This window comes from Procambarus clarkii, chromosome 56 (genome assembly GCF_040958095.1).
Source record: "Procambarus clarkii isolate CNS0578487 chromosome 56, FALCON_Pclarkii_2.0, whole genome shotgun sequence".
In the NCBI taxonomy this organism is placed as follows: domain Eukaryota; kingdom Metazoa; phylum Arthropoda; class Malacostraca; order Decapoda; family Cambaridae; genus Procambarus; species Procambarus clarkii.
In genome coordinates, this window is record NC_091205.1 from 26,868,294 (window position 1) to 26,890,034 (window position 21,741).

Genomic DNA, 21,741 nt, shown 5'->3' on the forward strand with positions numbered 1-21,741 from the left:
CCATGTTGCTTTTGCAACAAGCTGGTAGGGGGCAGGATGAGGGGCATATGGCTACCGATGCCTCGCTAGAGTCGGAGGTTCAAGCCGGGCTCCATGCACCATAATTAGCCTTCAGAGCAATGGGCATCTGCCCAACAGGTGATGTCACGGAGGAAGGGGGAAGTGTGGGGTGGGTTGGAGGAATGGAGGGGGTGGCTGGGAGCAATATTGTGGGGGTTGAAGGGGGTTGAGGCGGCAGCTTTGGGAGGAGGGACACTGACTATAGTGGCAGGGGAGCCACCCAGAGCAGCCGTGTGATCTGCTCCCACTCCACACTACCACTTCAACCCTCACGCCACGACATCAAGGTGAAGTTATACCTCCAGGATCTACTCCTTCACGATCTGAGGGTGTTTGTGAGAGGGAGATAGTGGTTTGTGAGAGACAGCTGGGTGTTTGTGAGAGACAGCTGGGTGTTTGTGAGAGACAGCTGGGTGTTTGTGAGAGACTGCTGGTGGCTTGTGAGAGACAGCTGGGTGTTTGTGAGAGACAGCTGGGTGTTTGTGAGAGACAGCTGGGTGTTTGTGAGAGACTGCTGGTGGCTTGTGAGAGACAGCTGGTGGCTTGTGAAAGACAGCTGGTGGCTTGTGAGAGACAGCTGGTGGCTTGTGAGAGACAGCTGGTGGCTTGTGAGAGACAGCTGGGTGTTTGTGAGAGACAGCTGGTGGCTTGTGAGAGACAGCTGGGTGTTTGTGAGATACAGCTGGTGGTTAGTGAGAGACAGCTGCTGGTTTGTGATAATAGTTGTTTTTAAATGTTCCAGATGTTACAAAGTCAAGAGAAGATCTTAATTCAGTCACTTTCAGAATGTCATATCCGGGTCATTAAGGGTGGAAGTGGTTTGTGTACAAGACCGTTTGATTATAATCTGTATTTACATTATTTACGGCTCGAGAACGACCACGCAATTGTTTGAGTGTGTGTGTGTGTGTGTGTGTGTGTGTGTGTGTGTGTGTGTGTGTGTGTGTGTGTGTGTGTGTGTGTGTGTGTGTGTGTGTGTGTCACTTCATGCTTGGATATAAATGTGTTGACTTATGCCATCATAACTACCAGCAAAGAGCAGTAAATACCTCCTTGAGTGTTTTATGGGATGCGTTTGGCAGGGGCCGCGTTAGAGAGCTGGAGCTCAACATTCCGTAGTCTTCGGTTACACATACTGCGTTAACAAACTTGTGAGTTACTAAGATGATCTTATTTTAATAATCTCAACAGGAGTAAATCTTATGAGAATATTGACATATATTTACTTGTATGTAACGCACACATTTACGAATTCAGAAGTTTACGAACTGAATCCATTAAAACTATCAAGGTCGATAGTTTTTAGTTTTTAGCCAAGTCTAAAAGAGCCTCTGCCTCTCTCTCTCTCTCTCTCTCTCTCTCTCTCTCTCTCTCTCTCTCTCTCTCTCTCTCTCTCTCTCTCTCTCTCCTATAAATCGCTTTCATCTATATCTGAAAAGTACCACTGGAGGCTGATTGTCGTTGACTGCCCTCCAAGAATAGGCCTCCAAGAATAGGCCCTCCAAGAATAGGCCTTAACACATATGCGATCAGGTTCCATCTCTGAAGGGCGCTGCTGGGTCGCTTGCTAGAAATTGTGTTGTGTTTACATTTGAATTGATGTGTGTATAGAAATATATGTTCCAATACCTCTTTCATAGGTGTGTAACTCAAGTATTTATATATACTTCAGATAATTCATTTTCTATTCAAACTTTCACAAATAACAGTTTTAATGCGTGACGCTATATGCTGGCATAATAAGTATCCTGTATGTTGTGATCATGTTCCCTGCGAATCATCTGAACTGCAGCGTAGTGAATTGTAATTGTTTTTCATGTTTCATAGCTTATCCTTTATTTTAATTGGGGACCTTCACTGGCATAAAAAAAAATCTCAAAATATTTCGCGTATCTTAAATGAATTGGGTAAATTTCAAATCATAATATATTCAAATCTGATTCCAATTTAATATCATAAAGCGGCTTAACGCGACTGATCTGGGATGGGTGAAGGGAAGGGCCAGGAACACGGAAAGGGAGGAAGGGGTAGAGAAGAAGAAGGGGGGGGGGGCATTGGGTGCCAAAGGGGTAGTATGACCCACATCAAGAGTAGGGTATAGGTAAGTAGGTAGGTGTGAGGTAGGGAGATTAACAACTATATATATATATATATATATATATATATATATATATATATATATATATATATATATATATATATATATAAAATCCAAGGTTGTGACATGTAGATACTCAACTAGAGATGCATATAGGGTCGAGCATTAGCTCCCTAGCCCCACCTTTTACTCCCCCTGATCAGTAAAGGTTCCCAGTAACGAAAGTTAAATTTATGTCCCAAGCCACAGCATCCAACATGTATTTATATATAAATTTATATATGAGTTTATAGTTAGATTCACTTCCCCCGGGTGATAAGTGGTACGATGCACAACGACTTTATAAGAGAGTGATTTATGAAGACAATGGGGCAAAATTGAGAGAGAAAATAAGACACCAGATCATCATATCTGAAAATATTGGAGGTAGCGTCGCTTCACTCCGTCCTGGAGCATTAGCAAGTCCTGGACCATTAGCAAGTCCTGGAGCATTAGCAAGTCCTGGACCATTAGCAAGTCCTGGACCATTAGCAAGTCCTGGACCATTAGCAAGTCCTGGAGCATTAGCAAGTCCTGGAGCATTAGCAAGTCCTGAACCATTAGCAAGTCCTGGAGCATTAGCAAGTCCTGGACCATTAGCAAGTCCTGAACCATTAGCAAGTCCTGAACCATTAGCAAGTCCTGGAGCATTAGCAAGTCCTGGAGCATCAGCAAGTCTTGGACCATTAGCAAAGTCCTGGACCGTTATGATAACTTGATAATGGTCCACGGTGGAATGAAACGTCGACTGTCCTTTATTTTCAGACGTGTGGATTGGGTGTTAAACATGACTTACCTGAGATAAAATACTGGAAAAATACGATGGGATCAGTAGTACGTATGCCTGGAGGGGGGTCCAGAAAAGGGGGTTCGATCCCGTTAACGGCTCCAATATTTTCTCAGGTGATAATTATCGTAGATTCGATAGTCAATCGATAACGAATTAATTACTAAATAACTGAAGGAATTACAATTTAAGGAATGGATATGTTTCCGCCAGCATCAATGTAACTTTCACAGCTGCTAAAATATAATCCAATTGAAATGGTTAATATATCAGGGAACGAGTCAGGATTAGTGTTATTTACAGATCACAATAATGAGTATTGGTCAGTTATCAGTTATTACTGTTATCATACACCGAAAGAAGCAGCCGTTTAGCTTTGAACGAGCAGGAGAATATTTTCATACTTCACACACACACACACACACACACACACACACACACACACACACACACACACACACACACACACACACACGCACACACACACACGCCAGTGGGGGGCCAGGTGGCCGGGCTTCAGCATGTAAAATTTAGCCTGGCGTGGGCGTTGTCCTTGCCTACGATAGTTGATCTACTTTACGATAGATGGGCATGTTGACAAGGGGAAAACCACTACAATACTGCGGTTGCTCCAGAACATCGCTTGGTGGCTGCTAGCTCCCTCACACATCATTCTATTTCCACTATTATGGCTTTTCTCGTTGATCGCCTGTGCTCTAACTGCCGTTGATCGCCTGTGCACAAACTGCCGTTGATCGCCTGTGCAGTAACTGCCGTTGATCGCCTGTGCAGTAACTGCCGTTGATCGCCTGTGCAGTAACTGCCGTTGATCGCCTGTGCAGTAACTGCCGTTGATCGCCTGTGCAGTAACTGCCGTTGATCGCCTGTGCAGTAACTGCCGTTGATCGCCTGTGCAGTAACTGCCGTTGATCGCCTGTGCAGTAACTGCCGTTGATCGCCTGTGCAGTAACTGCCGTTGATCGCCTGTGCAGTAACTGCCGTTGATCGCCTGTGCAGTAACTGCCGTTGATCGCCTGTGCAGTAATTGCCGTTGATCGCCTGTGCAGTAACTGCCGTTGATCGCTTGTGCTCTAACTCCCGTTGATCGCCTGTGCAGTAACTGCCGTTGATCGCCTGTGCAGTAACTGCCGTTGATCGCCTGTGCAGTAACTGCCGTTGATCGCCTGTGCAGTAACTGCCGTTGATCGCCTGTGCAGTAACTGCCGTTGATCGCCTGTGCAGTAACTGCCGTTGATCGCCTGTGCAGTAACTGCCGTTGATCGCCTGTGCAGTAATTGCCGTTGATCGCCTGTGCAGTAACTGCCGTTGATCGCTTGTGCTCTAACTGCCGTTGATCGCCTGTGCAGTAACTGCCGTTGATCGCCTGTGCAGTAACTGCCGTTGATCGCCTGTGCAGTAACTGCCGTTGATCGCCTGTGCAGTAACTGCCGTTGATCGCCTGTGCACAAACTCCCGTTATACGACTATTCAGAGTCCACGCGGACTCTGAATAGTCTTACACAAAGTCTAAATCTCCTTTCAATTAAACAAAATTCAATATAACAACAATTTTGTTGGAATAAAAGTTGTTGCTGCCAACGATGCACCAATGTGGATTAAAATTATTTTGATAGTGAAAATAACAAATAAACCGATTGTTTGGTAACAAAATAAACAGAATAAATTCTCAGTGGGGGTGGAAACTGATACGTCATTGTTCAAGATGGTGTTACTCACCCTGGCGAAATTAGACCATTTTCTTGATAAAACTCATCTGTAAATTAGTTTAGTTTTTGACATTCCCATAACATCTATTTTGTTTACCAAACAAAAGTATTACATAGGAGACAGGCAAATTGCTATGTCGCAGTAACACCATTAAAAGGAAAATGTACGTGACAAATTGGATAAAAAAAAGTAGTTATCATAAAAGAAGAGAAGGAATAATGTGTAAGTCGTATTGTAGTGTGATGTAAAAGCAGTAAATGCAAATAAATACAACTAAATAAATACATCTGTAATACACAGAAAAGAACGGGAGAGAAAATATTGAGCGAGGATTGTATAAAGAAAGACTAGAGGTAAGACTCATAAAGAGCATTCATGTGTCTCTCTCTCGCATCCCCAGGGAGAGGAGCCTCCGGAAGCTGCTTCCTCATTTACGAACACGCACGTACGTGCACACATACACACATACACGCTCACTACACACACACATACACACACGCACACATACAAACACATTCACACATAAACACAAAAGGGTGGAGATAAGGATGGAGATGAGGGAGGAGAAGAGGTTAGAAATACGGATAAAGAATAGGGCGAAGATGAGGCAATCCGTTCTATGGATTTACCACTTCGTAAAAAAATAACCATTTTGCCTAACCAGACGCGGACGAACCCAATCAACCCACCAAACCAATCAAGGTAGATACATAAAAAAACTTCATTATAACGGTACTTGAAATGGACTAACACCCCATTTTTCACGGATTGGTCCATACCGTAAGAAATACGACGTATTAAGCCACAGGACGAGCTGGATGGTGAGATTATTAGTGGTAGTGGTGGTAGGATAAAGTAGGGATGGTGGTGGTGGTGGTTGAGAGGAGAGGAGAGTATGGCGGTTCAAGGAAATGACAATATAGACTAAATTAAGGAAGCCATTAATATCGTGCTACCTTCATCTGACTCTACCTGCCTTCCCCACAAATCCTCCCTTCCTGCTTCCTTCTGTCTCCCTCCTTTATCCATCTCCTCCCTCACTACCCACCTGCCTCTCTTTCTCTTCTCTTGCCTCTCTTCGTTCTCATCCCTTGCTCCAAAAATCAGATTGTATCGTGTAATAACCACTTTGCCTCTCTTCCTCAGGGCGCCCGGTAGAGTGGCCGCCTCGCCCAGAACACGGAGAGAGCCAGGATCAACCAGATCAGGTAGCATCCTCAACCAACATCGACCAGGTTCCCCCGCCTGTGCCGCCCAGACCAGCTAATTACCCGCAGGTGACGCGCTCTGGCTTACGCCGCTGCTGCCACACACACACCTGTGCTTCGTCTCACTGCCAGTGCCACACCTGTCATTCCGAACGCCTAAGGACACACACACTTGTCATTCCGAACGACTGTCATATACACCTACGTTCACACCTGTCATTCCAAACGCCTGTCTCGCACACCTACGGACACACACCTGTAATTCCGAACGCCTGTCATACACACTTACGTTCACACCTGTCATTCCGAACGCCTATGACCCACACCTACGTTCACACCTGTCATACCAGTGCCACACCTGCTAATCCCCCCCCCCCACACCCCTCACCGCGGGCCTTCCCATTATATGAGTCATCCTCTATAGCGCGCAAAGTGCGCAGAGTGGCGATCAAATAGATCCACAGTGCGCAAAAACTTAAAAACACTTAACACTTAAAAAACACTTAACACTTAACAAAAACACTTAAAAACTTAAAGTAACAAGCAGCACTCTTTTAGAAAAGTGATTCAAACTCATTTTATACTTTTACAAAAAACTTAGTTCTAAATTAATGTAGAAATAAGCAACATTTGCCGGTTCTATTCCTTTTAAAAGTCCTAAACTCCAGTGGGAATATTTGAGTAATGAAAGAAAAGTTAAAGTTTTAATGTAAGCTATAAAAAAAAATTCAACATATTTTTTGACAGTTTGGAGTCGAATGCTCGACAATTAATTTCATTGGAATCGGTTATTCGACATTTAATTTTTCGCTGTTTAATTTATTAGTCCTGTAATGAGTGGGGCAGGTCAAGCACAGGAGATAAATAGAGAATTGTTGATAGCAAACAGAAAACGATCACAGAAGCAAACACAACACGACCTTAAAAGATAACACAGGACTACCAATATATCAAACCTAGAATGACCTTGACAGCAAATACAGAACGACTAAGAAACAAACATAAAACGACCTAAATATCGAATACAGACCAACGTTGATAACAAACACAGAACAACCTTGATAACAGACACAAAACAACCTGGATAACAAACACAGAACAACCTTGACAGTGTGAGTAAACACAGAAAACCTGCCAAAGCAGTAACATGCACTAATCTAATCTCTTAAATATCTTAATTAATGAAGCAGTACCTAGTTCCTTCTAGGGTAGTGAACTAGCTACGTAGTTCCTCCTTCGGTATTGAACTAGTTACCAGGCTCATCCTTGGTTAGTTAACTAGATACCTTGTTCCCTCTAGGGGTGGTAAACTAGTGACCTAGTTCATTCTGTTAACATTACCAAATAACACAGATGTGACCAGCTCCATATGATCATATGATCACCGTCAATGGGTGATCTTGGCAGTGACACGAAGCTTTAGTGGCCAGCACAGCTTCTGCTCCTAAACCCCCCCAAAGAGCTTGGCTTAATACAACACTTTGCAGCTGCTCTGTGCTTCTTATGCAAAGCTTTTTCTTGGCAGACCCATGCAAGCAAGCGACCAGGGTGTGGAAATCATAATAAAACAATGTATATATACATAAATTCACCTCTAGACTTAAATATATATTATATATATAAACATATATATATATATATATATATATATATATATATATATATATATATATATATATATATATATATTACGTTTCTGTTTACTAACATTTGTGGTGGTGGCGAGAGAGCAGGGAATCAGTGAGACGTTTTCCTACAGGCCAACAGCATGGAGCAGGTGCAGCAGCAACAACAGCAGATGATGTCTCAACAGCATCACCAGCAACAGCACCAGCAACAACAGCAGCAACAGGTGACCTCGTCATCTTCGCAAGTGAGAACGGTGAAACAGACCTACCAAGTCAAACAGCACTACGAACAACGTTCTAGCGGGTTGCAACAGCAGACGGGGGCGGTGCAGTATCAGCAGCCACAACAGCAGTCTATGCAGTTCCAGCAGTCACAGCAGACGTCGTCGACCTATTCCTCGCAGCATCCACCAGTCTTCGGGAAGCAAATGGCCGCGAGTCCGGGAAAAGCTGTACCGCCTTTCACCCCGAGAGGCCCAGCTCCACCACAGCACAATTTCCCACAGCATAATGATATCCAGAACGCTGTGCCACCTCAGTATGCTTCCCAACCTCAGTATGCTCCTCAGAATATTGCCCAGCCCCAGTATGCTCCACAAAACGTGCCCCAGCCCCAATATGCTCCCCAAAACGTGCCCCAGCCCCAATATGCTCCACAAAACGTGCCCCAACCCCAGTATGCTCCCCAAAACGTGCCCCAGCCCCAATATGCTCCACAAAACGTGCCCCAACCCCAATATTCTCAACAAAATTTTCCCCAGCCCCAATATTCTCCACAAAATGATGCAAAGCCACAACAAACCAATGTACAAACCCAGCCACAACAGTCTCTGCAAAATGCCGCCCAGCCTCAAAGAGGCCCTCAAGCTCAACCTCAAAAAGCACCCAAGAGCCAGCCTCAGAAAGCACCCAAGAGCCAGCCTCAGAAAGCACCCCAGAGCCTGCTCCAGCCTGTTCCAGTGGCTGTGATTCTCGGGGAAACCAACGCTCCTCCTCCGAAGCTTGACGCGGAGCTTCCTCCCGGGTACAGTACAGCGTACAGCGCTGTGGTCGGCGAGTGGCCCCCTAAGGTAATATTCACGCTCTTCCTCGCCACCACCACCACTAACACGCACTCTAACTACCTCCTCCCCATCAGATAGTACCAAGCGTGTACCACCTTCACTAACAGCACGATCCATGCTTTCCACGTGACGCTCTATGTCAGATCGATATGCTTCCTCACGCTACGCTTTGCGTCACGCAAGCGCTTTCCACGTAACGCGCGGTGATGACTAGGAGCCCTGCGTCTGTCGCAGCATCAGTGACGCTGCAGGATTACTGTGCGACAAGTGAAGTTGTCGCACAGTAATCTTGCAACTAAACACGTTAGTTGTCTAACGTTGCTTCCATTAGAATATTATTACATAGATTTATAGTCTTTGGCTCTTGTGTGTATTATGTATATATTTCAAAACGCAAGCATCGTTTCAGAGTGACATGTATACAATTGCCTATTAGCTAGGATTAAATTAATGAGCTAATGTGCACACAGGATTCGCCTGTGAATGATTTTTTACAAGTTGTAACACTATAAATATCTTAATTACACGCATAATTAACAATTAACATACAACACATCAGAACAACTGATTATATTTCACAATGACAGCAAATCACATGTCGTGGTGCAGTGGTCAAGGGCGTGGACTTGAGAGTACGAAGTGTGCTGGTTCGAAGCCTCCTTTTGGCTCCATCTGTTTTTCTTATTTTGGGATTACAGTTTCTTAAGGCCGCAGATTTCCACCACGTAACGAAGCGAGGACCCTAGGACAGGTAAGCTGGGGCGAGGATGCTGAAAACTTCAGCAGAGAACAGGCTACAAGTCGCAGGAGGAAGATACAGATCTGTAGCCCAACCATCGTGAATCAGACTTGCAGTTGGGTTTAGTAGGTGATAACAGTTCTTGCAGGAGGCCGGGCTGTTCTTCGCGAGGCTAGTGGCTATCATGTTTCTAGGTCGTCATTTTCGTCTTCTTCTTCGTCTTGATGAGGTGGTGCAGTTGTTCAAGGTTTGGTATTCCAAGAGGAAGTCGTCAGGTCAACAGATGGGTTTCCGTTGAGGAGGGGATGTTGATCAAACTGAGACATCTTCATTATTTAAGGCGGCCCTCTATCATCTTCCGTGTATACATGAAGAGAGTGGGGCTCACCTGGTGTAATGCGCCGTGCTGACTATCACACGGTGTGGGCCGTGGAAGTGGACACGTCCGTCCCTGTGACAGTGGGACACCCGTCCCCGTGGCAGTGGACACGTCCGCCTCCGTGGCGAGCGTACAGAAGAGTCCTTGTGATCCTTTGATCTCTGATCCCAGCACCATCGTTACTGGGAAATTGTTACTACTGACCAAATGAATTAAGTTATCGAATAGGCATGTTGATCTATTGCTATACCGACAAACTGATGGGTTCGCAGGGTAGGGGGATGAAATGTAGGGGTGAGGGAGGAAAGGTAGGGGGTTGAAGGAGGGAAGGTAGCAGTGGGGACGTAGGGAGGATGTGGGAGAAGGGGGAGGTGGCAGCTCTCGCTAATACATGTTCCTGATTGTCTTATCGTCTGCGTGAACTGCCGCTCTGCTCATATTTAGACCGGTCTGCTGGGCTGTCAGTTGGGCTTCAGCAGGCTTGTCATCGTGTGAGAGAGAGAGGCAGAAATTGCATGTAGTTTTATCCTAGCAGGGTAGTGTAGTAGTGCCTCGTAGTGCCTCGTAGTACAAAACTACAGCTGCCTCCCTCATGTCAACTGTTGCACGTTTGACAGCTGCTGGAAAGGGAAAGTGGCTGCTTAATGTCAAATATTGCATCATGCCAGCTGTGCATGTCAGCTGTTACAACAAGTCATTCGATGCAGTACGTCAGATGATACAATATTGTCAGTTGATGCAACACGTCAACTTCATCAATCAACGTGAAGGGAACGAGCCTCAGGCAATAAAAGACGAGCTTTGGAAGGCAAAAGCAACTAGGAGCAGTTCACTGTAAAGTGAGCTTGACCAGCTTAAAAGGATTAGCAGTACAGAACTGACTGGGATGATAATAAAAATAAACAGAGAGGGAGAAAGATGGAGAGAGAGAGAGAGAGAGAGAGAGAGAGAGAGAGAGAGAGAGAGAGAGAGAGAGAGAGAGAGAGAGAGAGAGAGAGAGAGAGAGTTAAGCAAGGTAATATCCGCGTTGCTACAGATAAATGTGCACGATATGCAGCTCCATCTTCCAACGACTGATAATACTTAAAATAAAAGATGTGAAATAATGGCCGAAGTTATGCAAAAATAACAAGAACAAGAACAGCCCAGATAAGGCTGTCTCAGTTCGGTTCGAATCCTTCAGGGATGAGAAGTTTCTGTTGCCTATTGGCTTGGGGACCATTCAAGACTGTTCGCATATTATATATATATATATATATATATATATATATATATATATATATATATATATATATATATATATATATATATATATCAGATCAAACGGACCTTGACTAAATCATAAAATACTAGCACTGAAATAGACTGCCATACTATTACATGGAGAAGGAATTAATGGTGTTGACTGTTGAGCACTGGGGAGGATATTCACTCGGTTTATTCCTGTGTCGTTGCTACAATCAACAGATAACTAATGTCAGTGTCCTCAGGGTGGTGTGAGTTGAGCGTGCTGGCTGAGTTTGTTAGCTGAGTTTTATAGCTGAGTTTGCTAGCTGAGTTTGCTGGCTGAGTTTGCTGGCTGACAAAGGTCACACTAGGTCAGAAAATCGTCCTGGGGCTGTTTTCTCGTTCGAGCTGTGGCCTTCTATTTTAACATATTGTGTAACCAAAAACGCCCTATTCTGGAATATAAATTATTATTCATACATATTAATTTTGTGTGTGGTTCAACCTAGGGTTGGTTGGGTTAGGTGTTGTTTGGTTCTATTGGTAGTTATCTTGTATTTATAGTACGTGGATAGAGCTTTACCAATCTAGCCAGTGGTGGCGTGGGGCATAATCTCTGTCTCTATCCTCTCCCTCCCAATCTCACTTCTAACACCTAAATACTTTTATACACAAACACACTAAAAAAAAAGGAATTTTCTGTACCTGGACACTTCGTGTGTTCAGGTACAGAAAGCAAGCCCGCTTGTGGCTCGCACATCATTAATATAAGTGAAAAATGTAAATAAATTTAACATATATTTTTTTCCATCTCCCCCAGATAAACAATGCCCCGAACCTGACAACAACATACCCTTCAGGGTTCAAGTATAGGGAAAAGGCGCCTCTGGACAACGTTCCCGCCAAAGTGAGTACCGGAGGAGAGGAGTGCGTGACAATGTGACCTTGCTGCTCGGAAGAATGGATGGAAATGGGGCGCTTGGTCTAGCATCACAAAAAAATTACTACTTCGGTAGAAATACTGTTTTAGGAAACTAAGACGAGAAGGAGGTGGATCACCTCTTGGAAGATTAGTATAAGGACTACATACAGAGTCATAAGTGACTTGAGAATCGACTTGAGAATGGTCCAGGACGGACCGAAACGTCGTCGTCCCTTCACATTCTAGTGTGTGGTCTGGTCATCATACTTTAGCCACGTTATTGTGACTCATCGCCTGCATAGAGTCATAATTAACTGGAAACCTTTACATGCCTAAGATCTAGAATGGATTTTTCATTCAATCTATATTCAGGAATTAAAAGCTTATAGACTAGAAATGGGCATCAAATCAGTGCTAATCACATATATTGTCTCTGTGCTAACTACATTTATTTTCGATTTATTTCACTACAAACAAACTAATATATCTGGCTACGGTATTACCCTGCACTTTAACCAACATTTATCATATCTACATTGCACATTTAATGAAAATTTTGGAGACAAGTTCTATGCAACTTTATTTATGTAAATTTTGCTGAAACCTGGTATAGGTTCTGTCTTCCTTGTCTCAATACGTTAAATACAGTTGTTGTGTAAGTTTGGTTCAAAACTAGTAGTACTTACAGAACTCGTAGCAGTACTTACAAAACCCACAGCAAGCCCTGCAAAACTTTTCAGCAGATTCGACAAAACTCGTAGCAGCACCTTAAAAAACTCGTAGCAGTACTTTAAAAAACTCGTAGCATTGCCTACAAAATTCGTAGCATTACTTAAAAAAAATCGTAGCAATGCCTACAGAAGTTGTAGCAGTGCCTACAAAACACAATTTTCTGTAAACTACATTTCGATATATCATTGGTCTTATTCACATCATCATTGTGGAAGGAAACTTCCACTTTCACGGCGGGTTTGGAAAAAGACCCAAGCCCAACTTTAAATAATAAGTCCTAAACTTAATATAAATAGTTAAATCTAAACAGAGAACAATTAATTATTGTTTAACAATAATTTCGCCTAGCGGCTGTTACACGCTGATGTGTACTGAAAGTAAAAGAATATTCAGTGCATCTCATTAGTCAATAATCATAAAATCAGAAACATTTAAAGCCCAGGTAAATTCGAGTAGCTCCATTGAGGTCTCTTGCAGGGATTGGAACTTATTCAAAGTCCTGTGAAAACGCAATATACTTATTCTGTCTGTCTCTCTCTCTCTCTCTCTCTCTCTCTCTCTCTCTCTCTCTCTCTCTCTCTCTCTCTTTCATTACGCTTTATGCATTGTACATAATTGCTCCTCACTAATTAAAAATATTCATGCTTCAAAAATCATTTTCGACTTTTATAATGAGATGAAATTGCCTGACATGAATGCTGGTCATTTTTCTTCACTTTCAATTAACATTCAAGAATATTTTGGGCAAAACCATCCATGCGTGAATGCGTCGACACTGTGCCAGAAGTTGTGCCTAATTAGCCACTTTTGTGTGATCACTTTCTCTGATCTGAATATTTTGGGAGATCTGACTTTCGTTTATATGTGAAGTCTTATTGTGTGATTTAATTTTCTTTTAAGTTCTGTCATATTTTCCTGAAGTTTGATTGGAATTTCTAAATCACCTTCTAAATGTGTGGTTTGTTTATTTCTGGCTGCTGTATATTAGTATCTCTGCTTTTGTCCGTTTCTGGTTATCTTAATTCAGGTTATCATTTATTTGCTCACTTGCCCTTCAAGAGATTTCCGGATACTGTTGCCATTACTCACCTGACAGCTGAGTGGTCAGCGCTTCGGATTCGTTGTCCTGAGGTTACGGGTTCGATCCCCGGTGGAGGCGGAGACAAATGGGCAAAAAGTTTCTTTCACTCTGATGCCCCTGTTATAGCAGTAAAAATAGGTACCTGATAGTTAGACAGCTGCTACGGGCTGCTTCCTGAGGGGATGTGTAACAAAAAGAAGGCCTGGTCGAGGACCGGGCTGCGGGGACGCTAAGCCCCCGAAATCATCTCAAGATAACCTCAAGATAAGAACTCTTGAATGTCCCCAAACACCGGAGGTGCCCTGAAACCTCTACCGGAACACGAGCACTTCCGCCCTTCGTGGGTGTAAAGACGAAACAATGAAACAAATTTGGCGAGTTCAAACTGTTTCGTACTTAAACGGGCTATCCAATTTGCTGTAAACAGCTGGACCAGCTCGTATAGACTCGAGTGGATTCGTTGTCCACAATCTACCCCCCGTGTTTTTAGTGGGTATTGTGAGAGGCGAGGACCTTACCCTCCAGACAGCTTTTGTTTGATGCTATTTGTGAGGGGCGCTGGGTATTGCCTCAAGATGTAGCCGACATCTATTGAGAGTCTTCACAGTGTGAGTTTTATGACCAGTTATTTGAATATCATCGGTCTATTCACATATAAATATAAATGGTAATGTGAAACGACGACAGGAAAAAAGAGTATGGGATATTCCTTAGCGCTTTCGTGGCAGTTATAACACGGAGGGAATGACAAGACATAAGATAACAGCTGTTGTTGTTGTTTTAAATTCAGCTACTTGGAACTAAATGTTTCAAATAGCACGGGCTATAGTGAGCCCGTAACTTACCTGGCACAGGAGCGGGGCAAGTAGCACGGGCTATAGTGAGCCCGTAACTTGCCTGGCACAGGAGCGGGGCAAGTAGCACGGGCTATGGTAAGCCCGTAACTTACCTGGCACAGGAGCGGGGCAAGTAGCACGGGCTATAGTGAGCCCGTAACTTACCTGGCACAGGAGCGGGGCAAGTAGCACGGGCTATAGTGAGCCCGTAACTTACCTGGCACAGGAGCGGGGCAAGTAGCACGGGCTATAGTGAGCCCGTAACTTACCTGGCACAGGAGCGGGGCAAGTAGCACGGGCTATAGTGAGCCCGTAACTTACCTGGCACAGGAGCGGGGCAAGTAGCACGGGCTATAGTGAGCCCGTAACTTACCTGGCACAGGAGCGGGGCAAGTAGCACGGGCTATAGTGAGCCCGTAACTTACCTGGCACAGGAGCGGGGCAAGTAGCACGGGCTATAGTGAGCCCGTAACTTACCTGGCACAGGAGCGGGGCAAGTAGCACGGGCTATAGTGAGCCCGTAACTTACCTGGCACAGGAGCGGGGCAAGTAGCACGGGCTATAGTGAGCCCGTAACTTACCTGGCACAGGAGCGGGGCAAGTAGCACGGGCTATAGTGAGCCCGTAACTTACCTGGCACAGGAGCGGGGCAAGTAGCACGGGCTATGGTGAGCCCGTAACTTACCTGGCACAGGAGCGGGGCAAGTAGCACGGGCTATGGTGAGCCCGTAACTTACCTGGCACAGGAGCGGGGCAAGTAGCACGGGCTATGGTAAGCCCGTAACTTACCTGGCACAGGAGCGGGGCAAGTAGCACGGGCTATAGTGAGCCCGTAACTTACCTGGCACAGGAGCGGGGCAAGTAGCACGGGCTATAGTGAGCCCGTAACTTACCTGGCACAGGAGCGGGGCAAGTAGCGCGGGTTATGGTGAACCCGTAGTGGACTTACTGGCATAAGAGCGGGGCTCTACCGGGCTTTAAAATGACGGTATTTATACACGTAATTAAGAGAGTAACAGGTGAAGTGAAGGACATAAGTGTAGGAGATTAACTGGAGTCTGGTCGAGTTTCTTCCACTGAACAACTCCACTAACGAGAATATTTGCCCAGTAATCTTCTTACCGAGATTTTTTAAATGAATCAATTGAAAGAGGATCAAGAAAACTGTGTTCATTAATAATATTTATCTAAAATGATTTTTGTAATTTGAATCAAAACGGATTCACAATTGTTTACATTAACAAAAAGTATTACATGCGGTATTAGAGACCTCAGTTTAATAATATTTGTATGAATAATTGCCAAGGAATCGAGCATGGAAGGGAGAAGAACCCAGTGTTGTATGATTCCTGCGGACCAGTTCCTATGTCTATCGAGCCACCGAGTCTGTGGAGACGTTTGTTTGGGAGTCCAAGCACATGAGTGGGTCAGAAGTGGTTGGGCAGTTCTTGTGAATGATTGTGCTTGTATGGGGTACTGTGGAGGCTTAAAGTTCGTCTCGACAATCAGTGCGAATGAGTAGGGTTACGTAACACCCTCCAGGTCTGCCCCATACCCTCCAGGTCTGCCCTATACCCTCCAGGTCTGCCCCATATCCTCCAGGTCTGCCCCATGCCCTCCAGGTCTGTCCCATAGCCTCCAGGTCTGCCCCATACCCTCCTGGTCTGCCCCATACCCTCCAGGTCTGCCCCATACCCTCCAGGTTCGCCCCAAACTACTGATTAAGATAGGGATATGTGACACTTCCCAGTTTTGATTATCTGCTTCTCTTTTTTCTATTTCACCAAGAGACTTTTGGCAGTCGTACAAGATGTAATCTACGTATCCCTATCTATCTTGTTTTATCTTGGTGCCTCTGAGGTGGTGTGAAATTACATGAGAAATACGATCTATTATTTAAATGATTAGCAAGGACTTCCAGAATGGACGAGACAGCAGAATCAACTTCATCATTTCAAACCGTTGCATTTGCAACCTGTCCTCTCAACTAATACGCCTCAGTTTGTACGTTGAGCTCCCAACGTACAAATTACATAGCTCTATGAAAAGAAGAGAGCCATAAAGATCCACATTTTCTATGTAAATGTAGGTTATTTTAGGCTCAAGTTCGTACGTTCTCTAGTAAGGTTAAAACTTGGTGTCTTGCTCATTGTGGTAACTGAAGAACACAAGGTAAGTGTTCAAAATATATATATCAACGAGGGAACGAACTGAACTCTATGAGAAGTGTTCACTAGAGAGGAACTCGCAGATATAGCACCAGCTTCTTAGTTGCCCACAATCCTCGCATTTTCATGTTCTGTCCTCCAAGCAGGTTTCTTTATGTTTACATAAGACATAATTAGATGTTGCTTAACTTATTATAGATGTTTCTTGACACGTTTTTGTGTGGTCCTTCAGGTGGTGATGTCGCAGCCTGCCTTCAAGATCAGCCAGCCTATAAGGCGACGAGGAGACGACAAATGGCCCCCGAAGACTGGTATCGAACCTGTACAGAATGAGGTGAGTTGGGGCAGAGGGTGAGACTTGCAGCAAAGCAGAGAAGAATAGGAACGGAGAGATGAACGTAGAGGAATAAGAGAAGTGGAGAACGAAAGGCACATGTAAGCGTGGTTAGAAAGAGGAGAGGAGAGCTGAGCAACGTGAATATAAGTGCAATAAGTAAGACTTAAACAAATACAAATAATGAAAAATGGGTAGAAGAGAGAGAGAGAAGAAATATGAGAGAATGAGTAAATATATATATGCAGTTAACAACGTACTGTCTGTGTGGCTGTAAATATCTGCAAACACTAATAAATCCCAGATCATTTAGATAACATAACGCCCGTTGATAACATCAAAATACAACTTAAATATCCCTGACCCCATTAACAACAGCCTAATTCGACATAAATGCCTGATTGATTGATCAGCAGTAAAACGCAACACGGATGTCCAACATGTGCATCACGCCACACCACAAACAGGACAAGACAGCCAACCAAAAACCAGCTATCGAATCCTCCCCAGACACTAGGCTCAAACGCCGCCTCGTACCGTACAGCGTACCGGGACAATGGTGTGGCCGAGGCCGCTGGGAATATGTTCGCTACCAGGTACCAGGATTAATAACACACCGTGACCACACCCTGGCTGAGGCAGGGACAAAGGGAAACACCAGCGGAGGTTCTCACGATGTCTGTCACCGCGCAGGGTGACAGAGTAGCTGTTCTTGCTGTAGGAAGCAGGTAGCATAAAGACTGAAGAGAAGAATCTCTCTCTCTCTCTCTCTCTCTCTCTCTCTCTCTCTCTCTCTCTCTCTCTCTCTCTCTCTCTCTCTCTCTCTCTCTCTCTCTCTCATTTATTAAATTACTTTCATTCTAAATTAATTATCAGCATTAGAAACGCATCTATAAGCCTTGGTGAAGACTGAAAGATGCATTTTTAAGGCTGAGAGATGCATTTTTAAGGCTGAAAGATGCCTTATTAAGGTTGAAAGATGCTTTTTTAAGGCTGAAAGATGCATTTTTAAGACTGAAAGATGCATTTTTAAGGCTGAAAGATCCATTTTTAAGGCTGAAAGATCCATTTTTAAGGCTGAAAGATGCATTTTTAAGACTGATAATTAATTTTAATGATAGAAATTTAACACTGTCTTTCTCTCTCTCACAGGTTCGGGAGTTCATCAAACCCAAGAAAATGGCCAAGAATTACGGGGAGTTTTTCGCCCAGAACGCCTTGCCCCACAACTATGCCGCCTACCGCCCCCCGCCAGGGACTCAGCACCGTGCGGTAGAGGACAACGAAGAGGATGAAGAGGTAGAGGAAGAAGAGGAGGAAGAGACTGCTGGTGGCGTCTCCAACATGTAGTCTCCCTCATCTTCCAACACCACTATACATCCTCCACCACCACTATACACCCTCCACCACCACTATACAGCAGTACCACCACGAACGATATCTGGTTAAATCTTGCATAGTACTCCAAAGCATCATATGATGTGATGCGCAATTTTCTGCAAGTCGGTCAGAGCATCATATGATGCGACGCGCAATTTAAGGGTTAATCGAACTATATTAAAAAATACATAAAAAAAATACTCTGCTCACGCATATTATGTATACATCTCTCCCTTGTTCGTTGTGTAATTTCTCTATTTAACGTTCAATGACTTCCTGAAAAGTCGTTCATTGCTTAAATTTCATGCCCAAGATCACCCGAATAGCGTTTTAATTACATCACTTAATAGCTAATTACAGCCGTTTACAGCTTCCCAAACATCGCCCGAATATAATTTTTTCTTTAATGCTGTTATGTATAATATAACCGCATTTTTATACCAATATTACAAGCGTATTCTGCGTAATCAGTGGTATTATATATAATACAAGTGCCTTTATATACAAATGTGATCAGATCCCATCAGCTTTGTATTAATCAAATGTTATTCTAATTAATATTATTGTTGGTATTATTTTAATCATGGGATATATATTTGTATTTTATTTCGACCATTGTATTCCACCTCAATGGTACTGATTACACTGTATCGCACCTCATTGTCAGTGATTGCATTGTATTCCACAGTGATTAATGGCAGTGATTACCATTATAGTGCACTGAAGTTTATTTTCGTATATATGTCTCCATCTCTTAACCAGTCCATATATTTACTTTCTTCATAGAACTGGTGTAATTATAGCAGAATTATCGAACTGACAGCGCCCGTCATACTGTCTGTCTTCATGCAAGCTACTGTGAGCATATAGGCTTTATATAATAATATAAAACTAAAATACTGTTGTTATACTGGTAACATATATGATGTCTTTTGACACATTTAAATAGTATATACTTTTGTTTTTTAAAACTCACTTTTTTTTACAATGTAAACAGCCTTATGGGGACTCCTTTTTTTGTGATGGTGGCAGAGATATCCATACTTTTTTGGAGTCAATTTATCCATTTCTCTGTTCCTTTATGCTGTTTTTGTTCATTGCTTGACAGATATTAATTCATTAATTTTGCAAAATGAAAAAAAAAAATATTTCCTGATTGATTTTGTCTTTGATAAGATTATGTTCTTTTACATGTTTTTGTTTTGTTTTGTTTTTTATCTTTTAACTAAAGCAAAATATTATTCTGGGATGATCTTTCACCGAGCTTGGAGCAATTCTTGTATCTTTTATCTTTTTTCCCGAACCAATCGATTGCTTATATGCTATTTTTACTAGCGTTTAATGTTAAGCCAACATCCGTATTATAAAAACCAAAATGATAATGGTGCGCATGTCTTGATTACAGCTTGAATATATTTAAATTATTACGAAAAAAAACTGTCGAATATTCCGTCCTACATTAGTTTGGGTTTCAATTACGGGAGCAGAATTCATTTTCTCAAATGAAGTTGGCATCCCTTTAGTGGTGATAGAAAACGTAGAACCCTTCTCGCTAAAGTGAGAGACTATAAAGAACTAGAATATGTACGACATCGCACTTTGCTATGCTATTTTTTTGTATAAAATAAATATTTATGAATTAGCCATGTATTAATTCTCCTTGACAGCATTTGAAACAATGACTTGTTTATTATTTATACAAAGAGCAGAGCAGTTTGCCCGAAACGCATTGCGTAATAGTGGCTTTAGGCATTGTATGTACTAGCTCTATCTATATATCAATCCATTAATGTAACATCACTTGTATGTATATACCTTACCTGAATAAACATCTGAATCTGAATCTGAATCATCTCATCTGTTGAGGGTGGAGGACCTCTGGAACTTGAGTACCTGAATAGTGTCTTAAGGAGGCCTCACCCCCAGGGCACATCTCCTGTGCCAGGTGAGTACGACGGGCTCACCATAGCCCATGCTACTTGGAACGTTATGTCGCTGAATCTAAAACAACAACAATGGAGGCCTCCCTTCCGGGGCTATTCATGCCCGTGCCACCTTTTGAGTGACCTAATATATATCAATCAATCGAGGTCTCCCTTCGGAGTTCACTCTGAATACTTTAGCGTTACTGGGTAACAATAGTGATTTTACGTAACATAATTTGGATCATGAGTAATAATTAATTTCTAGATATTACTCATTCATTATGAGTAATATCTAGAAATTAGAAACCTTTTTCTACTCCATTACAGGTTTCTAAGCTTCTGTTTAGCCATAAGTGTCCATTAGCAATTTCATAGATAAGGATTAAACTATCTAGTATTGTACATCACAGTGGAGAGATATGTCTGTATTTCTTGGTGTTTTAAATGCCTTTGATAAGGTTGATGGTGTGGAGGCTTAAGACCTGTCAAGCACTGGAGGGCTATTAAGGCCATCACAAGACCTTTAAGTCTGTGTATTGCTCAGAACGTCTATAAACGTTGTTTACATAAACATATCTAACAGCTTATCAGATTATATGTATTTCAGTATAATACCTTGTACTCGTCCAAGACAAGAAATAACAAGTACGTTACCGGGAGTTCACTGCTTTCATTGTTCCACAATATGTGTTATATAAACAAGCAATCAAGTTTGGATCTAACAGCCTGTTGCAGTTAGAATGCCTTTGTAATCTTCGTAAAAGCTATTATGGGGTATTGATCTCTCGCACACTTCTTTTATGAGCTAATGTTTTCGAAGATTCTATTGTGTGGATATTGGACCTTGTATACACCTCATATAAGGTGGCTTCCTTCAATGCTCTTCTTTTACGGTTAAAGTTATTGATCAGTCAACTACTGACGCACTTCTTGTGCAGTTAGTGATCATCTGTTGCTCGAGTTGAGGGTTAGTGACCTACAATATGTTGTTTGGAGGTCTAATGACTGGCTCATTTGCATCTGGGAATTTAATGACCTTCTGATACTCCACTAATGGTGGTAATGAAGGTATAGTGAAGCGATGAGTCACAATAACGTGGCTAAAGTATGTTGACCAGACCACACGTTAGAAGGTGAAGGGACGACGACGTTTCGGTCCGTCCTGGACCATTCTCAAGTCGATTGTGATCCATTCTCACAATCGATTTGAGAATGGTCCAGGACGGACCGAAACGTCGTCGTCCCTTCACTTTCTAGTGTGTGGTTTGGTCAACAAAGTTATAGTGACCTTTTGATACTTTTCTAGTGATGACGGTGACCTTGTAACACTTGTAATTTTAGTGACCAGATACTCCACTAGTGACGATAGACTTTTTGATACTTCTTTAGTGATTTAAGTGGCCTGA

At 43.0% G+C, this 21,741-nt stretch overlaps 1 protein-coding gene across 2 annotated transcripts; it reads left to right on the plus strand.

Moving 5' to 3' along the window:
* The first annotated feature begins 225 nt into the window (after positions 1–225).
* On the plus strand, positions 226–20,052 carry LOC123770812 (ataxin-2 homolog). Of its 2 annotated transcripts, none has more exons than XM_069305968.1 (6): positions 226–347; positions 5,859–5,989; positions 7,680–8,618; positions 11,778–11,864; positions 16,929–17,030; positions 18,183–20,052. In XM_069305968.1, the coding sequence occupies exons 3-6, from the start codon at positions 7,689–7,691 to the stop codon at positions 18,378–18,380; spliced, it is 1,317 nt and encodes a 438-aa protein (XP_069162069.1). In that variant the 5' UTR covers positions 226–347; positions 5,859–5,989; positions 7,680–7,688; the 3' UTR covers positions 18,381–20,052. The 2 variants fall into 2 exon arrangements, with proteins under 2 accessions (XP_069162069.1, XP_069162068.1); XM_069305967.1 differs by having other exon boundaries at positions 5,859–5,920.
* The last annotated feature ends 1,689 nt before the right edge of the window (positions 20,053–21,741 follow it).